Source organism: Sinocyclocheilus grahami, unplaced genomic scaffold (genome assembly GCF_001515645.1).
Source record: "Sinocyclocheilus grahami isolate Dianchi unplaced genomic scaffold, SAMN03320097.WGS_v1.1 scaffold40.1, whole genome shotgun sequence".
NCBI classification, from domain to species: domain Eukaryota; kingdom Metazoa; phylum Chordata; class Actinopteri; order Cypriniformes; family Cyprinidae; genus Sinocyclocheilus; species Sinocyclocheilus grahami.
Genome location: NW_015505219.1, coordinates 2,069,201 through 2,087,327, shown reverse-complemented (window position 1 = coordinate 2,087,327; position 18,127 = coordinate 2,069,201). Strand labels below are relative to the sequence as shown.

The 18,127-nt window shown below is 36.9% G+C and overlaps 2 protein-coding genes across 3 annotated transcripts in view; both read right to left on the bottom strand.

Annotated features, from left to right (window-relative positions):
• Window positions 1-2,581: 2,581 nt before the first annotated feature.
• LOC107582082 (protein FAM189B-like) lies at window positions 2,582-15,117 on the bottom strand. 2 transcript variants are annotated; one of them, XM_016267811.1, is made up of 14 exons: window positions 14,104-15,117; window positions 13,610-13,666; window positions 13,414-13,521; window positions 13,118-13,234; window positions 12,898-13,005; window positions 12,610-12,770; window positions 12,114-12,213; window positions 11,077-11,149; window positions 6,715-6,994; window positions 5,276-5,601; window positions 5,061-5,129; window positions 3,741-3,910; window positions 3,495-3,626; window positions 2,582-3,410 (listed from the first exon to the last, which is right to left on the bottom strand). In XM_016267811.1, exons 1-14 carry the CDS (start codon window positions 14,329-14,331, stop codon window positions 3,156-3,158), a joined length of 2,184 nt encoding a protein of 727 aa, XP_016123297.1. In that variant the 5' UTR covers window positions 14,332-15,117; the 3' UTR covers window positions 2,582-3,155. The 2 variants fall into 2 exon arrangements, with proteins under 2 accessions (XP_016123297.1, XP_016123296.1); XM_016267810.1 differs by lacking the exons at window positions 11,077-11,149; window positions 12,114-12,213; window positions 12,610-12,770; window positions 12,898-13,005; window positions 13,118-13,234 and adding exons at window positions 8,546-8,618; window positions 9,583-9,682; window positions 10,079-10,239; window positions 10,363-10,470; window positions 10,586-10,702 and having other exon boundaries at window positions 14,104-15,116.
• A 294-nt stretch (window positions 15,118-15,411) lies between these two features.
• Window positions 15,412-18,127, bottom strand: part of rab13 (RAB13, member RAS oncogene family) — a 5,392-nt gene continuing 2,676 nt past the window's right edge. Inside the window, exons 4-8 of the mRNA XM_016267808.1 lie at window positions 17,767-17,844; window positions 17,131-17,220; window positions 16,835-16,900; window positions 16,466-16,516; window positions 15,412-16,203 (exon numbers count right to left, since the gene is read on the bottom strand). Coding sequence (XP_016123294.1) covers window positions 16,135-16,203; window positions 16,466-16,516; window positions 16,835-16,900; window positions 17,131-17,220; window positions 17,767-17,844 — 354 coding nt within the window. The 3' untranslated portion in view covers window positions 15,412-16,134. The remainder of the gene's footprint in view (window positions 16,204-16,465; window positions 16,517-16,834; window positions 16,901-17,130; window positions 17,221-17,766; window positions 17,845-18,127) is intronic.

Genomic DNA, 18,127 nt, shown 5'->3' with positions numbered 1-18,127 from the left:
TCGTGTCAAAGAATCGGTTCTTTCAAACATTTCGTTTCAAAGAATCGGTTCTTTCAAACATTTCGTTTCAAAGAACAGAGGTTCTTAGCGTCTTGATGTATTTACGTCATTGCAGTTCATTGACTGGGCTTTAATAATAGTGATTTGTGAACATGTCGTTCAGCTCAGGGTAAATATAATAATAAATTAATAAAATCGGATATAACATTAAATTAAATTGAGCTGCACAATTAATCGAAATAAAACTGAAATAGCGTATATCACATCACGATTATCGTATCAAAGGTAGGATCTTTGCTCTTTCATTGTGTCTGGATGTCTCAGGAACAATATTGGACATTTTCATATTAAATGAAATGTCATATCGCAGTTCACAACATTTTGCCAAGTGAAACCACTGGTTCAGCACAAGGAGCTCTCTAGCTTCAGCCCGGTTTCGTGAACCAGTTCAAACGATTCATTTAAAAGATATGACTCAGAAGAACAATTTATACACAGATCAGACACTACTTCTCACCAGAGATTTTTACCTTTCGAAAATCTAAATGTATATTTTTGAGTGTTGAAAAAGTAGAGATAACACCTGAGAACATGATACATTTGATGTTTATACATTTATTGTTGTGATTTTACATAACTTGCATTAAACGTTCATGAAGTAGAGCTGTTTAAAATGTTCTTTTAGGCATCATATTCCCAGAATAACAGTATTTTCATCAGTCAGTGTAGAAGTTGTTTCATAAATAGTCCATACAATTCTTAAATTAATTAAAATATTCCACTAGGCCATAACATGTCAGTGTATGCAATACAAGAGGTAGAATATCAAGCTCTTTTTCAGACTTGGTTTCAGTGCTTCAAAGTTGCAGAAGTGTGTGAGGGTAAGAGTCCGTGCATCAAAGTTATTTACATATAGTATTAATGCATTATTTAGCAACATTGCTACTGATTCAAAGCCATTAGCTAGCATTCAAAAGCACTTCTAAACAATTGACAACTGCAATTATTCCTTCAGATGTACATCCATTTCCGAATACAACAGAGCCAGATACAGCAGAAGTCCGGAGCTGTCTTTCCAATGTTTTATTCCCAAATTGTCCGGAACATTGAAAAATCCTTGAACGTATCAGATCGACAGGGTTTATTGTCTCACTTCCAGTGAGAGTTCAGTTTTCATAGGTATCGATCAATACAAGGTCCCAACTTCCTGTAATAGTTCAATGTCTACATAACTGGGCAAGTATGTTTATTGCCAGAGAATCATCTGGATTATAAAATCCAAAATTCCCTCAAACATTTCTTTGCATTAGTGGCATCTAGTTTTGTCACAAGCATGTTTGTGTATCTGTGTGTGTTAGTGCATTTGGTGTTCAATCAAAAAAAGAAAACAAGCCTTCTCAATACATGCAGAGGCATTCTAGAAAAGTATTACACAGGCTGGGAAGCTAGAGTCCACACCATGAGAGACAGACAGACGCAAAATATCAAAGCTCCAATTAAAATATCTTGTTTTAGTGTGTGTGTTAGTGCATTTGGTGTTCAATCAAAAAAAGAAAACAAACCTTCTCAATACATGCAGAGGCATTCTAGAAAAGTATTACACAGGCTGGGAAGCTAGAGTCCACACCATGAGAGACAGACAGACGCAAAATATCAAAGCTCCAATTAAAATATCTTGTTTTAGAAAAAAAAAAGCTGTTGAGACAATGCAAGGTTAAAACAGCCGTATTATTTATGTAAGATGATTTTTGAATTATTTATGGTCAGTTAGTGAAAAGTGTTGAGTGAAAAGCGTTTAGTGGCTTGTTACAAAAGAGTTAACACCACATTTGAGTGTGTATGTTTGCAGGGCCGTAACCATCATAGAAACCCCGCAATCCAATATTTAGAAATGGCCAAACTGTCCCTCCCAATATTTGATATTCTTTATATTGCTCTGTTTGTTGTTCGGATGACAAAAAGTTTTAAAACATTACATCTTAGGCTGGTCTGCCTCAGTGGTCTAACAGCTCTCATCAATGTCAAAATGATTGAGATGGCCTTTTAAAACCAAGGCGGCAGTCCTCACTTCACAGATACCGAACATGAATTCCAGCATGATGCTTCAGTCTTTAACAGTGAAAGAATGTGAGGTAATTTGAAAGTAGTTCAACATTTACTATCTGACAACTGTTTTAAGACCGAAATGCTAAATGACTGACAGTAAAATCCAATGATGCAAATTAGTGGTCTAACAGCTCTCATCAATGTCAAAATGATTGAGATGGCCTTTTAAAACCAAGGCGGCAGTCCTCACTTCACAGATACCGAACATGAATTCCAGCATGATGCTTCAGTCTTTAACAGTGAAAGAATGTGAGGTAATTTGAAAGTAGTTCAACATTTACTATCTGACAACTGACAATTTTTTTCATTTTCATTTTGAATTTCTGAATCATTTCTGTGATTCAAGTAATGCATAATTGAATGTGACGAAATATGAAACATTTTACATTTTCGACATATTAGGCAAACGAAAAAATTAATGTGTGCCTATTTTAAATTAAAATAATATTTGCAAATATTTAAATTTTCAAATATTTAACTTTTACTGTTACTATACTGTTCTTTTTCTTTTTGTTTATTCCCTTAAATCCATTGAAATCGTTTAATTCCTTTCATTATTCCTTTAATTCCTTTTAATTATTTAATTCCTTTAAATTACCCCAAGTTCAAAACATAGTTACAGCCAAACATATGGTTGTATGTTTGTTGTTGCATGAGTGCATTTTAATGAGCTGTGAAGACAAGGAACAGTGTCAGAGGTTCTGCATTCTTTCCATATCCATGTAAACAGTGAGCGAGAAAAAAAGCACTAGATGGAGCAAAAAATAAATGGAAATATAAAAGAAGGACCAGAGTTTGTCTGGCACAGAGAGCAGCGGGTCTGAAGGGTTAAACTCCATTATATCGGGTGTACTGTTCGGTCTTTTATTACAGTAAGAACAGCTGAAAACTTCACCAATGGTACATATACTGTTTTTCAAACACCCTTCAAATCACCCTTTCTGCAAGCTAAATCCAAACCTATTTCCCACCTGTCATTCTTTCCTTAAATTTTCTCTGCCCCTCTCCAGAATCCAGCAGTGATTCATTCCAGAATCCCCCGCCTCATTTCAGAGGGCAGATTCTGAGTAAAGAGCCCCAGATGATCCGTGTGACGGTGGGTGGAGTCTGCGCAGTGATGCAATGGATGTCGAGTTGAGGTCTCCGCAGCTACGCAAGTGGATTCCCCCGGCCCTTACAGGGTCATCATCATGGCGGCGGGGGGCATTATGGCGACTGTCACTATGGGAGTGATGGTGTCCACGGCAGTGGTGGTGGACGTGCTGCTGCTGCCCCCTGTTGGTCCCCAGAGAGTTACGAAGCACCTTCATAGAAACATGTAATGGGTCATTTTATCCTAAAACGCACTACACAGAATTATTTTATTTATGGTACTGGCAATGTTTTACCTGTTCTAATGGCAGGCCTTCACTTCCTGTCCTCCTTTTAGGCCCCTGAGTACAGTTTCCAGCATGTTCAGTTGCAAGGGCTAAGTTACGTTTGGATCTCTGCAGGAAACGTTGCACTAAAACTTTGGTGACCTGTAATTTAAATCGAAAATGTTTGTCTGCTTGTTTATACTAACATTTACGGCAATATTGGGAAGAAAAGGGAGATCGGCAGATTTCGGGGTCCTTGACATCAAAAAGACTAACCTTGAGGTCTCCAAGAGAGCGTGCACAGTCTTTGGGTAAACGCAGCGAGGTGGCTGGAACTTGTTTTGAGGGCAACCGGGTACTTACAGTCTTAATGCTGCCTTTTCTGGGCAGGGAAGCAGGAAGTGCAAAAGAGGAGCGAGGCAGCAAACCAGCTCCAGACGATACCCCTTTGCCACAAAGGTAACACAAACAAAGTATTCAAATATAGTGAGCAGGGAGCAGAATTGTTATTAAAATAATAATAATAATAATAATAATAATAATGATAATAATCTAAAATAAATAATTATTTTTACCTTTGCATGTTATTTTGGTATTATTTATATGCTATTATAGTATTTATTAATTATTTATTTCAAATTAGTTTTTATATTATACTTAAAGTTTGAGTAATGTTGTTATGTGATTTTGTCATTTTTATTATTTTTTACCTTTGAAATTATTGAATTGATCAGGGATCTTGTTAAAAGTAAAACTAAAAAACATGCTTGTTTGTAAGGATGGTTTCTTCCAACCAAAAAGTTTGATAGACTTAACCACATTTTATTCTTATCACTGTTCTGGTGTCACCCGTATAAATGCAGGTGGTCATGCATTAATAAGTAGGCATTTCTGATCTTCCAAGAAACATAGAACAAACTCAGTCTCAATATTTTAATTTTTTTAAATAAAGTGCAAGTGATGAGTTCTGAAACTTGAAATGAGCTTGAAAAATTTGATCTCTCATAATATGACTCCTTTAAATTTGTTTACAATATACATTTATTATGTGTTACCATGGTTATTATAAAAAATTGTAAATTAAAATAAAAACTTTGGCAATGAATGTTTGTGGCTCCTTGTGAAGGGTGTCAATGATTGTCTTGTGGACAACTGTCAGATCAGCAGTCTTCCCCATGCTTGTGTAGCCTAGTGAACCAAACTGAGAGGCCATTTTGAAGGCTCAGGAAACCTTTGCAGGTGTTTTGTGTTGATTAGCTGATTGGCATGTCACCATATTCTAATTTGTTGAGATGGTGAATTGGTGGGTTTTTGTTAAATGTGAGCCAAAATCATCACAATTAAAAGAACCAAAGACTTAAACTACTTCAGTCTGTGTGCATTGAATTTATTTAATACACGAGTTTCACAATTTGAGTTGAATTACTGAAATAAATTAACTTTTCCACGACATTCTAATTTATTGAGATGCATTCAAATAAAAGTTTAATAAAAACTATAATAGTACACAATAAAACTAAAATAACACTGTGTTTCTCTCTTGTAGTAATCCTATATAATAAACATCTCTGTGACATGAGAGTGCTAAACTCTTACCTGTTTCTGATGTGGTCTGCGATCCCCCCTCACTGACTCCTTTATTGCCTCCTGAGTGACTGAAATCACCTGAGGACAGAAGAGCACACACAAAAACACGTTATCGTCATTCTGCAGAGTGGTTTGAAGAAAACAGTAACACAGAGGCGAACACAAATTCACATTTTCACGTAAATCCCAGACAAATGTAGTCTGTTACATATGTATGTTCATACCTGTGTCAGTTGAAGTGCTAAGTCCTGGTTCACTGTGTGACCTCAAGAGAGGTAAGAAGCCGTCGCTGTCTTTTCTATCACGTCCAATTTGCTCACGGAAACCTGGCCGCAGAAGGAGCACCGGTACTGTATGGTCCGGCCGGTCTTGAGCAGGACCTGATGGGGCTGCGGTAGGTGGGTTAGTGAATGCAGATGAGGAGTCCTGTCGGGAGGGTGTGCAGGGCCGAACTCGGATTTCTGGGATACAGGAATGTTTAGATCCTGCTAAGAACTCCAACTGAGAGCAGCTACTCGCCAACAGAGCTTGACGCCTCAACACTGGAGACCTGTGGAGGAAATTGTGAAGGAAATTTTCTGCTGAAAAGTGATTTTATTTAACAATTTTAACAACCCTTTTAAACGACAGTTTAAAAATCTAACTGAACCCTCAGCATACCTTAAGGCAACGGATATTTTAAAATGTATCACCAGTTATATTTGATGTATCGGTTATATTTCATTTTTATTTTTCTAAATATTCACAAACATTCTAACCATATTGTGAAATATCTGGTATTCTGATTCTCAAATATGTTAATGTAAATGTATTTTGTCCGTTAAACACTTCTATAATGTTGGTTGATCTATAAAAGGCAATGGGTGCCACCATGTTAGTTTTCTATGCAATGAGAGCTGTTGGATTTAAATTCATCCACTTCTCCTGAAAGACAAAGTAAGTGGCCAGTGAACTAGAAGAAGAACAAAGTAAACTTTATAGTTCCCTACACAATTTGTATCTGATGTGAATAAAACACTTTGTCATATTAAGTTTGAAAGAATTATTATTGATGCTTCCATAGACATCAGTGTATTTTAAAAACTTAAATTTTTTTCTACACTGTGAAGACTTTAGTAAGATTATTGAAGTATGTTTTACAAGAAAATATTATTTCAGTTATTCTACTTACAGTTCCCTACACAATTTGTATCTGATGTGAATAAAACACTTTGTCATATTAAGTTTGAAAGAATTATTATTGATGCTTCCATAGACATCAGTGTATTTTAAAAACTTATTTTTTTCTACACTGTGAAGACTTTAGTAAGATTATTGAAGTATGTTTTACAAGAAAATATTATTTCAGTTATTCTACTTAAATTTTTTACCTGCCATTTCTTTGTAAGTATTTGTGAAATCCTACTAGCCATTTACAAGCAATAATTATTTCTACAATGTTTTTTTAGTGTAGTACTTATGTGACTTTATAGGTCTGAACATGTTGTGGTTGAAAACACTGAATAGCTGTGATACAAGACAAGCACTGAACACATCCTTCTCTGGCTCAGCACCAGCCAAAGCATGAAACCAGAATTGTATTTAGCATGTGATGCACTAAATGTTCTAATCACACTGGTGTGATTGTATGCGTCAAAGGTTTAAAGACTCAACTTTTTCCTACCTGTAGGTAGAGGTGTTGTACGAGCTCGGGCAGGAGCAGGAGTTCGATCTCTCGCCTCTGAAACAACGCCTTCCGGAAGGAGCGGCCACCATTCCCTCGGGATGTTGTGCGGAAGAACGGAGGCTGGCGTACTCTCCCCCCTCCCCTCCCTCGCTGCCCCCCCGTGGCCGTGCCCGCATACCGACACCCACTTCCATTAGGCAGGAGTCCTCAGATGGGGAGCTGTCATCTGGAATATCCACAATCTCAGACATCAATAGAGAGCCACTGTCCATTGACACTGAGAGAGAGAATATACAAAATGTACACACATATACATAGTTTGGTCATTTAAAGGGATAGTTCACCCAAAAATTACCCCATGATTTACTCACACTCAAGGCATCCAAGGTGTATATGACTTTCTTCTTTCAGATGAATCCAATCAGAGTTATATTAAACAATGTCCTGGCTCTTCCAAACTTTACAATGGCAGTGAATGGGTGTTATTTTTCAATAACCCAAAAGAAGTCCAATAAAGTGCATCCATCATAAAAAGTGTCCCACACGGCTACGGGGCTTAATAAAGGCCTCCTGAAGCGAATCGATGCATTTTTGTAAGAAAAATATCCATACTGAAAACTTTATAAACAGTAAGCTCTAGCTTCTACTAACTGTTGTACATGCATACAAGTCGCATTCCAGTGGATGACGTAGGACGTAGGCATAGTGTAATCTCCGGTGAGAATATGCTAGTCTTGCAAGAACCAAGATTTTGTTCACAGGAGCAAAGGAAGCAGTTTCCTTTGTTTAGCAAAGTAAAACCAGTCTCTTCTTGGCTTATATTGAAATCCTCCAACATTTTTCTTTACAAATCCTCTTTTTGTACTTCTAATTCGTGACCGGTGTTTTGTTTTGCTCTCTCCTCTGCGCTTCCACGTTCTTCACTTCTCACCAGAGCTTACGCTATGCCTACGTCCTATGTCATCTGCCGGAAAGGCGTTCTATTGTGAACGCGCGTACGACAGTTAGTGGATGTGAGCGATTACGGTTTATAAAGTTTTAAATATGGATATTTTTATTACAAAAACGCATCAATTCACTTCAGGAGGACTTTATTCACCCCCCGGAGCCATTTGGGACACTTTTTATGATGGATGGATGGATGCACTTTATTGGACTTCTTTTGGACTAATGAAATATAACACCCATTCACCTGCATTATAAAGCTGGGAAGAGCCAGGATATTTTTAAATACTCCGACTGGGTTCATCTGAAAGAAGAAAGTCATATACACCTAGAGGGTGAGTAAATCATGGGGTAATTTTCATTTTTGGGTGAACTATCCTTTTAATAGTATTCATACGCACTTGGAACTCCCGTGATGTAGGATGGTACATAAAAAAGGGATGTCTTGACAAAATCTGAACATAAGTGATCAGAGGAGGCACAATTGAAATGCACGTTAATACCATGCGGTGCAAACAAGAATGCATCTTGGCTGTCCACTTGTGACTGATTGACCAAAAACATGTCTTAAAGGGACAGTTCACCCAAAAATGAAAATTCTGTCATCATTTACTCACGCTCAAGTAATTCAGTTGTACAGTTTCTAGTCCCATTGACTTCCATAGTTTTTAATTTTTCCAATACTATGGAAATCAATGGGGACCAACTACTGTTTGCTTACCCTCATTTTTTAGGTTCAATAGAAGAAAGAAACTAATACAGGTTTGGAACAACTTGAGGGTGAGTAAATGATGACAGAATTTTAATTTTTGGGTGAACTATGCTTTTAATACCAGGTGAAAACAGTTTGCTAAAGGATGAACAGAAGAGAGGCAAGACTCACCTTCCCCACTGAATGCTGTGGATGTTCCTCTCTCTCCAGACAGCTCACCGGCTTGAGTGTCAAACACTGTGGCCTACGAACAGTGAGAGTGACATCATGACCACAGTATTACAAAATGATGATAAATACAATTATTTACAAAATGATGCAAAGATGCATGATACCATGAACATTTTTAAAAGAAACTAATACTTTTATTCAGCTAGGATGCATTAAATCAATCAAAACTGACAGTAAAGACCTTTATAATGTTACAAAATATTTCTATTTCAAAATAAATTGTTATTTTGCATTTTCTATCATCAAAGAATTCTTAAAAAGAGTATCACTGTTTACACAAAAAATATTAAGCAGCACATCTGTTTTAAACATTGATAATAATAACTATTTCTTGAGCGGCAAATCAGCACATTAGAATGATTTCTAAAGGATCATGTGACACTGAAGACTGGAAAATTCAACTTTGGCAAGACAGGAATAAATTACATTTTAAAATATATTAACAGAAAATAAGACATTTTAAATTGTAATAATATTTCACAATATTACTATTTTAACTTTTTTTAATCCAATTAATGCAGCATTAAAAAAAACATTTAAAAACTCTTGGTTTGAATAAGTTAAGAAAACACATTAGACATTGGCTGTAATAATAATATAAATAAAAAATATATAATTATATTATTGTTTTTTTAAATAATAACAGTACGGAGCCCCGCACATGACATGCAAGAAAAAATTAGTAGGCTAAATCATGTGCACGATTTACTATTTCGTTCCCTCGATTTATTAATTGTGCGCACGATTTAGCAAATCGAGGAAACGAAATGGTAATCGTGTGCACGTTTTAGTACATCGAGGGAACTAATTAGTAAATCGTGGGCACGATTTATAAATTTTTTCTTGCATGTCATGTAATATATATAATCTCCATATAATAGTAATCATAAAACATCATTAATTTCTATAAACATTGCATTTAATTTTATTTTCCGTTTAAACAAGTCATCTTTACACCCCTCAATGCTCTCATGTACCTGACTGGGAGCCCTTTGACCTATCACTGCCTCATAAGGAGGAGGGCAGTCCGTTGGGTACAGAGGCACTGGACTCCCCATTGATCCATTATATGTGACACTGCAGGTACACACAGAAAAATGAGGCATGAGAAAAAGTCATTATTAAAAGAAAAGGCATGACAGAAGAAGTGTAGTTAAAATGGACAGATGCCTATAAGAACAAAAAAATGTATTGAGAAAAAAGACAGAACACAAATATTTCAAGAACATCTACACTGAGAACACTTTAACTGAACAATATTCTGTCAGAGCATCTCAAGTATGTAAGCGACCTTACTAAACATACCAAATACTATTTCAATTTTTAAAAAAACATTTTCTTAAAGGTTTCGTATTAGAGGTAGAGTTAGGAGATTTTATTAGCGCAATATGAAACAAGAAAAGTCAATGGAAAGTGCACAAAATGATGGAAAAACAAAAGCAAAAAAGTGTGTGTTTGTGTGTGTATTTTCACCTCTGGGCATCGGTCTCTGAGCTGCAGGTGTATTCAGGAGGGTAGTACGGTGGTGGGGGAATGGGCGGAACAAACTCCTCAAAGTCCATCATGTTACTGAGAAATGCATCCTGAGGAGTGGTGCATTCCGGGTTAACAGAGCGAGAGCGATGAGGAGCCAGCTACAACAGAGTGAGATGAGATAAAGGGTCATGAGTGTATCTACACACTGTAACATTTGAAAGAAAAATTCAGCTATTAAAAACTAGTGTTTTAGTTCAAAGATTTTGTGGATTTTGCCTCACTAGATGCATTAGGTCCAAAGAGAAGATATGAATGCTGCAGGTGACCGTGGACAGAGTGCAGATAATGGTAGAGAGAATACTAAGACCACAGGCACTGAACAGCAGATCCTGCACACATATAATATAATGGTTAAACTCAAATGTATTCAAACACCTGAGTGTAGTGTTTGCTTTGGGGGGCAGGGACCATCCCAAACACCCTATAAGAGTTAAGGGACCCCACCTTGAGCTGGTGACGCACAGAGTGGCAGTCTGTATGTTGGTAGAGCACTAGTGTCTCATCTTCTGTTGGAGAGCACGTCTGCTTGACGTCACAGCAAAGACACAGACGATTCTCCATCTGGAACAAACACATGGATATTATTTGAAGAGAGGAGAGGAGAGGAGAGGAGAGGAGCTTAAAGGGACAGTTCACCCAAAAATGAAAATTCTGTCATCATTTACTCACGCTCAAGTAATTCAGTTGTACAGTTTCTAGTCCCATTGACTTCCATAGTTTTTAATTTTTCCAATACTATGGAAATCAATGGGGACCAACTACTGTTTGCTTACCCTCATTTTTTAGGTTCAATAGAAGAAAGAAACTAATACAGGTTTGGAACAACTTGAGGGTGAGTAAATGATGACAGAATTTTAATTTTTGGGTGAACTATGCTTTTAATACCAGGTGAAAACAGTTTGCTAAAGGATGAACAGAAGAGAGGCAAGACTCACCTTCCCCACTGAATGCTGTGGATGTTCCTCTCTCTCCAGACAGCTCACCGGCTTGAGTGTCAAACACTGTGGCCTACGAACAGTGAGAGTGACATCATGACCACAGTATTACAAAATGATGATAAATACAATTATTTACAAAATGATGCAAAGATGCATGATACCATGAACATTTTTAAAAGAAACTAATACTTTTATTCAGCTAGGATGCATTAAATCAATCAAAACTGACAGTAAAGACCTTTATAATGTTACAAAATATTTCTATTTCAAAATAAATTGTTATTTTGCATTTTCTATCATCAAAGAATTCTTAAAAAGAGTATCACTGTTTACACAAAAAATATTAAGCAGCACATCTGTTTTAAACATTGATAATAATAACTATTTCTTGAGCGGCAAATCAGCACATTAGAATGATTTCTAAAGGATCATGTGACACTGAAGACTGGAAAATTCAACTTTGGCAAGACAGGAATAAATTACATTTTAAAATATATTAACAGAAAATAAGACATTTTAAATTGTAATAATATTTCACAATATTACTATTTTAACTTTTTTTAATCCAATTAATGCAGCATTAAAAAAAACATTTAAAAACTCTTGGTTTGAATAAGTTAAGAAAACACATTAGACATTGGCTGTAATAATAATATAAATAAAAAATATATAATTATATTATTGTTTTTTTAAATAATAACAGTACGGAGCCCCGCACATGACATGCAAGAAAAAATTAGTAGGCTAAATCATGTGCACGATTTACTATTTCGTTCCCTCGATTTATTAATTGTGCGCACGATTTAGCAAATCGAGGAAACGAAATGGTAATCGTGTGCACGTTTTAGTACATCGAGGGAACTAATTAGTAAATCGTGGGCACGATTTATAAATTTTTTCTTGCATGTCATGTAATATATATAATCTCCATATAATAGTAATCATAAAACATCATTAATTTCTATAAACATTGCATTTAATTTTATTTTCCGTTTAAACAAGTCATCTTTACACCCCTCAATGCTCTCATGTACCTGACTGGGAGCCCTTTGACCTATCACTGCCTCATAAGGAGGAGGGCAGTCCGTTGGGTACAGAGGCACTGGACTCCCCATTGATCCATTATATGTGACACTGCAGGTACACACAGAAAAATGAGGCATGAGAAAAAGTCATTATTAAAAGAAAAGGCATGACAGAAGAAGTGTAGTTAAAATGGACAGATGCCTATAAGAACAAAAAAATTTATTGAGAAAAAAGACAGAACACAAATATTTCAAGAACATCTACACTGAGAACACTTTAACTGAACAATATTCTGTCAGAGCATCTCAAGTATGTAAGCGACCTTACTAAACATACCAAATACTATTTCAATTTTTAAAAAAACATTTTCTTAAAGGTTTCGTATTAGAGGTAGAGTTAGGAGATTTTATTAGCGCAATATGAAACAAGAAAAGTCAATGGAAAGTGCACAAAATGATGGAAAAACAAAAGCAAAAAAGTGTGTGTTTGTGTGTGTATTTTCACCTCTGGGCATCGGTCTCTGAGCTGCAGGTGTATTCAGGAGGGTAGTAAGGTGGTGGTGGAATGGGTGGAACAAACTCCTCAAAGTCCATCATGTTACTGAGAAATGCATCCTGAGGAGTGGTGCATTCTGGGTTTACAGAGCGAGAGCGATGAGGAGCCAGCTACAACAAACAGAGTGGGATGAGATAAAGGGTCATGAGTCTATCTACGCACTGTAGCATTTGAGAGAAAAATACAGCGATTAAAACAAAGTGTTTTAGTGCAAAGGTTTTGTGCATTTTGTCTCACTAGATGCAGTAGGTCCAGAGAGAAGATATGAATGCTACAGGTGACCGTAGACAGAGTGCAGATAATAGTAGAGAGAATACTAAGACCGCACGCACTGAACAGCAGATCCTGCACACACATATAATATCATGGTTAAACTCAAATTTATCCAGACACTTGAGTGTTTGTTTTGGGGGGCTGGGACCATCCCAAACACCCTATAAGAGTTAAGGGACCCCACCTTGAGCTGGTGACGCACAGAGTGGCAGTCTGTATGTTGGTAGAGCACTAGTGTCTCATCTTCTGTTAGAGAGCATGTCTGCTTGGGGTCACAGCAAAGACACAGACGATTCTCCATCTGCAACAAGCACACAGATATTATTTGATTAGAAGAGAAGAGAAGAGAAGAGAAGAGAAGAGAAGAGAAGAGAAGAGAAGAGAAGAGAAGAGAAGAGAAGAGAAGAGAAGAGAAGAGAAGAGAAGAGAAGAGAAGAGAAGAGAAGAGAAGAGAAGAGAAGAGAAGAGAAGAGAATGTACCTGACAGGTAACATAAGATTTGACCATCTGTGCATTCTGACATGAGAGCATGGAACCAGCCAGACTGAGAATCACACACACTGCAGACAGCAGCATGAACAGCGACACCTGAACGAAACAAAAACAGCATCACTGCAGAAACTAAGAGGACCAGACAAACACACAGACATCCTGTCAAGATGATAAAGATGCGTACAACAAGAGTGAAGGGCCTCCTCCATGATATCACACCCACTACTCCTGATGCCACAACCTAACAGAACAAAAACATGTTTAAGGGATAGATTTTCAGTTCTTCACACAAACCTATATGAAATAGCTTCAGAGCAAAAGATGCATTGACCACTTTTATATTACTCTCATGGTGCTTTTTAGTCATTTTGGAGCTTGACATATATATATATATATAAATTTAAGAAAATAATAGAAAATAAATTTCTTCATATAATGAAAACTGCTTGGTTAGCAACTTTCTTCAAAATATCGTATTTTGCGTACCACAGTAGAAATATATTTATACAGGTTTGGAACAACAATGAGGAATGTATTTATGTATTTATTATTATTATGTATTTATTGCAATGTATTTAAATGGCACTGTGGGATTGACAGTAGAGATGAATGTTCCACTATTCCACTACAGAACATGTCATGCCAATTATATTCAAAGAAACTATCAAAGAAACTTACAAAGAAGCCAGCCCAGAAAGGACAGGACTGTCTAACACGGGGTGATGAGGTGAAAGCAAGGCTTGTGAAGCTGAAGGCCAGCACCATGGCCCCAAGCGCAAGGTGACACAAGCCCAGGTACAGCAGCACGCGCGCACTGGTCCGCCCAGACATTCCTCTGCGACTTCCAGACAAAGCTCGAGACCCTGACATCGAGGCCACGCTACTGGAGTCCGACGGTGAGGGCATGGTGGCTACTGAAAAACTTCCTAAATTGTGGGACTATACTTCTTTAGATATGCAGTTAGGGTCTATATAACATTAAGTCCACAGCGGATAAAACTCAACGAAACGCACTTATGTTGTGTCAACATTTATTTTTGGCGTCGTATATTTGCATTCTCCAATATCCCTTGATCTGGTTTGCCGTCTTTCTCTCCCCATCCCCGCGGCATTGCGGTACCCAGAGCCTTTAGCAGGCCGAGTAGCTGCCGCATCCGCAAGCGAGCGGAGCAGCTTTGGCCTTCTGGCTACTCCGCGGAGGAGGACAAATCAATCCAAGTCCTGCTCTCAACGAAGTGTATCTTCACCGGGTTTCCACTAGAGAGCCTCACAGCCCCCACCTGAACTCGGAAAACACGTCTCATGAAGCACAGCGGTATCAGAAGAGAAAAGGGAACAATCGACAGCAAAAGGAAATGAAAACAGGCACGCGGGGCAGTTTGTTGTGAAGAACTCTCTATGCTGCTCCCATGATGCAACCGCTTGTTTTGAATAATAAATATAAAGCCATGGTGTTCCCTTTGAGGGAGTTTTATCCGAGGTTCAGGCTCCCCCTTTTCCCCCGCAGTCACGAGGACTCCCGTCCCGTCCGTATCCCGGACATGAGCATCACTACGTAATCGCGTCAGACTTGAAGTGTCTTTGCGTACGTGTGTTATTCACGCATAATGTCTTTACGCCATGTAAACGTTATCCAATGCAATTTCAGCGGGACTCCGTTTTAGAACGATCAAATATGCAGCGCATTATGGTAGCACGTGTCCGTAATATTTGTTCAATGCGGCACCGCATTCACCCAGAGCGAGGTGCTGATGCTGCACTGGGTGGGCGGTTGCTTGGCAACCTACTTCGACAGTCACAACGGTTGGCGACCCTTCATGCCAACTGAAAGCTTGCATGCGCAAAAGACATAGCTTCGTACTTGTTACATTTATGTCGTTAACTAAAAAATGTGAGCAATACATATTTATTATACTGTTATTAGCACAAATGGGAAAAAGGTTCAAATGTACGAGATTTTGAACATTATTTACTTTATTAAAAGCAGATCATTGTACAAATTCTGAGAAATATGCTGTGGAAAAGAATATAGACAAGTGGAATACGGCAGGAAGACAGAAACTTGATTCAAAAATTATGCAAAACCAAATATGTGAATTATGTCTGGCCATAATCCCTTTTGGAGAAACACACTGTGAATTTTCAGTGGAATATTATTATATTCCCAATCATAATCCATAAATTATTTTCTCATTTATCATCCTAAAATCTCTTAACCATCCATTAGAGGTAAAATTCTTTAAAATTGAAGTTGTTCAAATTTTATAGCAACGCACATTCAAACCATTTGTCAAAAAGTGATGACTAGCCATCAAACTGGACTGTATATTTCACTTGAAGTTGCCAAAAGATAGAAATTCATTAGGTACTTGTTCTCCATTTTGACTGAGCAAAACTTGTTGTGCAAGTAAAACCAACATTGTCTCTATTGTAGCCTAGTCACTGTTTTCGTTGTGTAGTGCGAAAATCTAAACATGAAGTAACAAAAAAATGTGATTTTCCTCTAACTACATGAAAGCTGTACCCTGTTTCATATCTCATATCATGTATTTCATATCTTACTAGTGCCATCATCCTTTGAACCCACTTCCTATTAGCATTTCATGTTCACTTTGCAAAGAACTTTCAGGCATTAACACTGCAATGTTACTGTGTGTGTGTGTGTGTGTGTGTGTGTGTAGTGAGACCATCCTCTGCTTAAAAGCATATCTAAAGAAGAAGACATTTGGAGGACTTTTTCTCTGTGCTGGTAAGTTTAACCTCACGACCAGATGGACCCTGTAAAAACAGTAAACATAAGAAATGTAATATAATGCTTGCAGCCCGGTAGGTTTGTTACTGTTCTTGTTAACTTAATCTTTAGATCTGTCTGATTAAAACAACATCATGTGATTATCAGTCAGGATAAAAAATACAAATCAGAAGAGATTAATCACTTTAGAACTTAAAAACGTAAGAGTGATTGTAAGTTTATTTCGGTATGAGCACGCAGACAATAAGCATGAATAACCATTTTATGTATCACACACTGAAAACTCACCGGCTTCTTATTTGACTTCAGCGAAATGTCTCGTGCAAGAGCAGCAAAAGACTATGGAGAGAAAGTTAAATCCTGTCAAAAAGTAGACTAACTACATAAAATTAAGCACACCGAAATGCACGGATTTATTATTTATGTTTTTATTATTAACGGTCACAGACATTTCTGCAACTGAAACTCATAAATGATCTCAATATCAAAACAATCACTATTCAGAATACAAGACGAATGCAGATAACTGCATAACAGATAAAGATGAACTGTGACTATAAACTAATGATATTCATTAGACTGAAACTAGAAAACTAAAACTAGAAAAGGGTTAATTTGTTTGTTGAGTGAACATATCTTAAATCGATTAATCCATACCTCATCAACGTTGATGCTTGATTTTGCACTAGTCTCGAAGAATCGAATACCATGTTCCTTTGCGAGCTATAATAAATGAAAAAAAGACAAACACTTTTTTAAATAAAATAATTTAAAGTTTGTTTTCAGCTGAAAAAACATTTATGTAGTACCAAAATTAACAAACTTCACATGTGGTATGTAGTGATATGTTTACATGCTATAAACAAACTGACAGAAAAGCCATTTATAACACCAATAAAACACCTTGCATGCACCTGGATCTGCTTATTGGCAGAATGTATGACAGCACTTACCTTTTCGCCTATCTCCTTTGACACTTTCCTTTTGGACTCGATATCACATTTGTTGCCCAGTAACATCCGACTTACACCTGCTGATGCATTCTGGGAAACACAGAACATAAGAGTACACTCACTTCCTCATTTTCTTCATAACCGAGACTGATAACAAAAGGCCCCATTTGTACTTACACGGCATCTCTTTTCTGGAAACCTACTTCCTATGACATCTTATCAAGAACTGAAACTCAGATTTAATAAAGCTTGTTTCATTTTATGCTTTTCTAGATGTTGCAAGAAAATGTATGATTATAATCATTCTATATGCAATAGTAAGATTGAATTGCTATGCTGTACATTAAAAAATAATAATAATAACAAAAGAAATATACCAAACCTTTGAAGTCAACTACTAAGGCACAATTCCCACACATTAAGATTTTATATTAGATTTTATTTCCCTAACAAAATGGGTCAAGCTGTCCAAACTAAGCAGCGATGGGACATAGAAATATGCTAAGGGTTATATGTTCACTTGTAAAAGTAAAAAGGTAAATCAGCACTAATTCGTTTAATCATCTGCTGCATTCCTTTTTTTTAAAGAAACTCCTATAATGACTAACAGATTTTATTTTCCTGTTTCTCTCTTACTTCTTTGATGCTCTTCATCCAGTTCTGAATATTCTCAAAGGATTTTTCATCAGTGATGTCATACACAAGGATGATGCCCTGAAAGATATGATCAAAATAATACACCATTACAGGGGTCATATGATGCTTTTTTAAAGATCATTATTTTGTGTATTTAGTGTAACAGAATATATATATATATATATATATATATATATATAACAGAATAGCTTCATCTTTCAAAATAAATGTAAAGACAGAGCACGAAAGGGGAACAGAGTAAGCTGGTATACACAGTGATGAAGCTGGTATGTGTTTGCAGTACACAAGCCACGGTTAAGGCAGCTGACTCCACTGTGATGTTACCATCTATCTCTCTCTC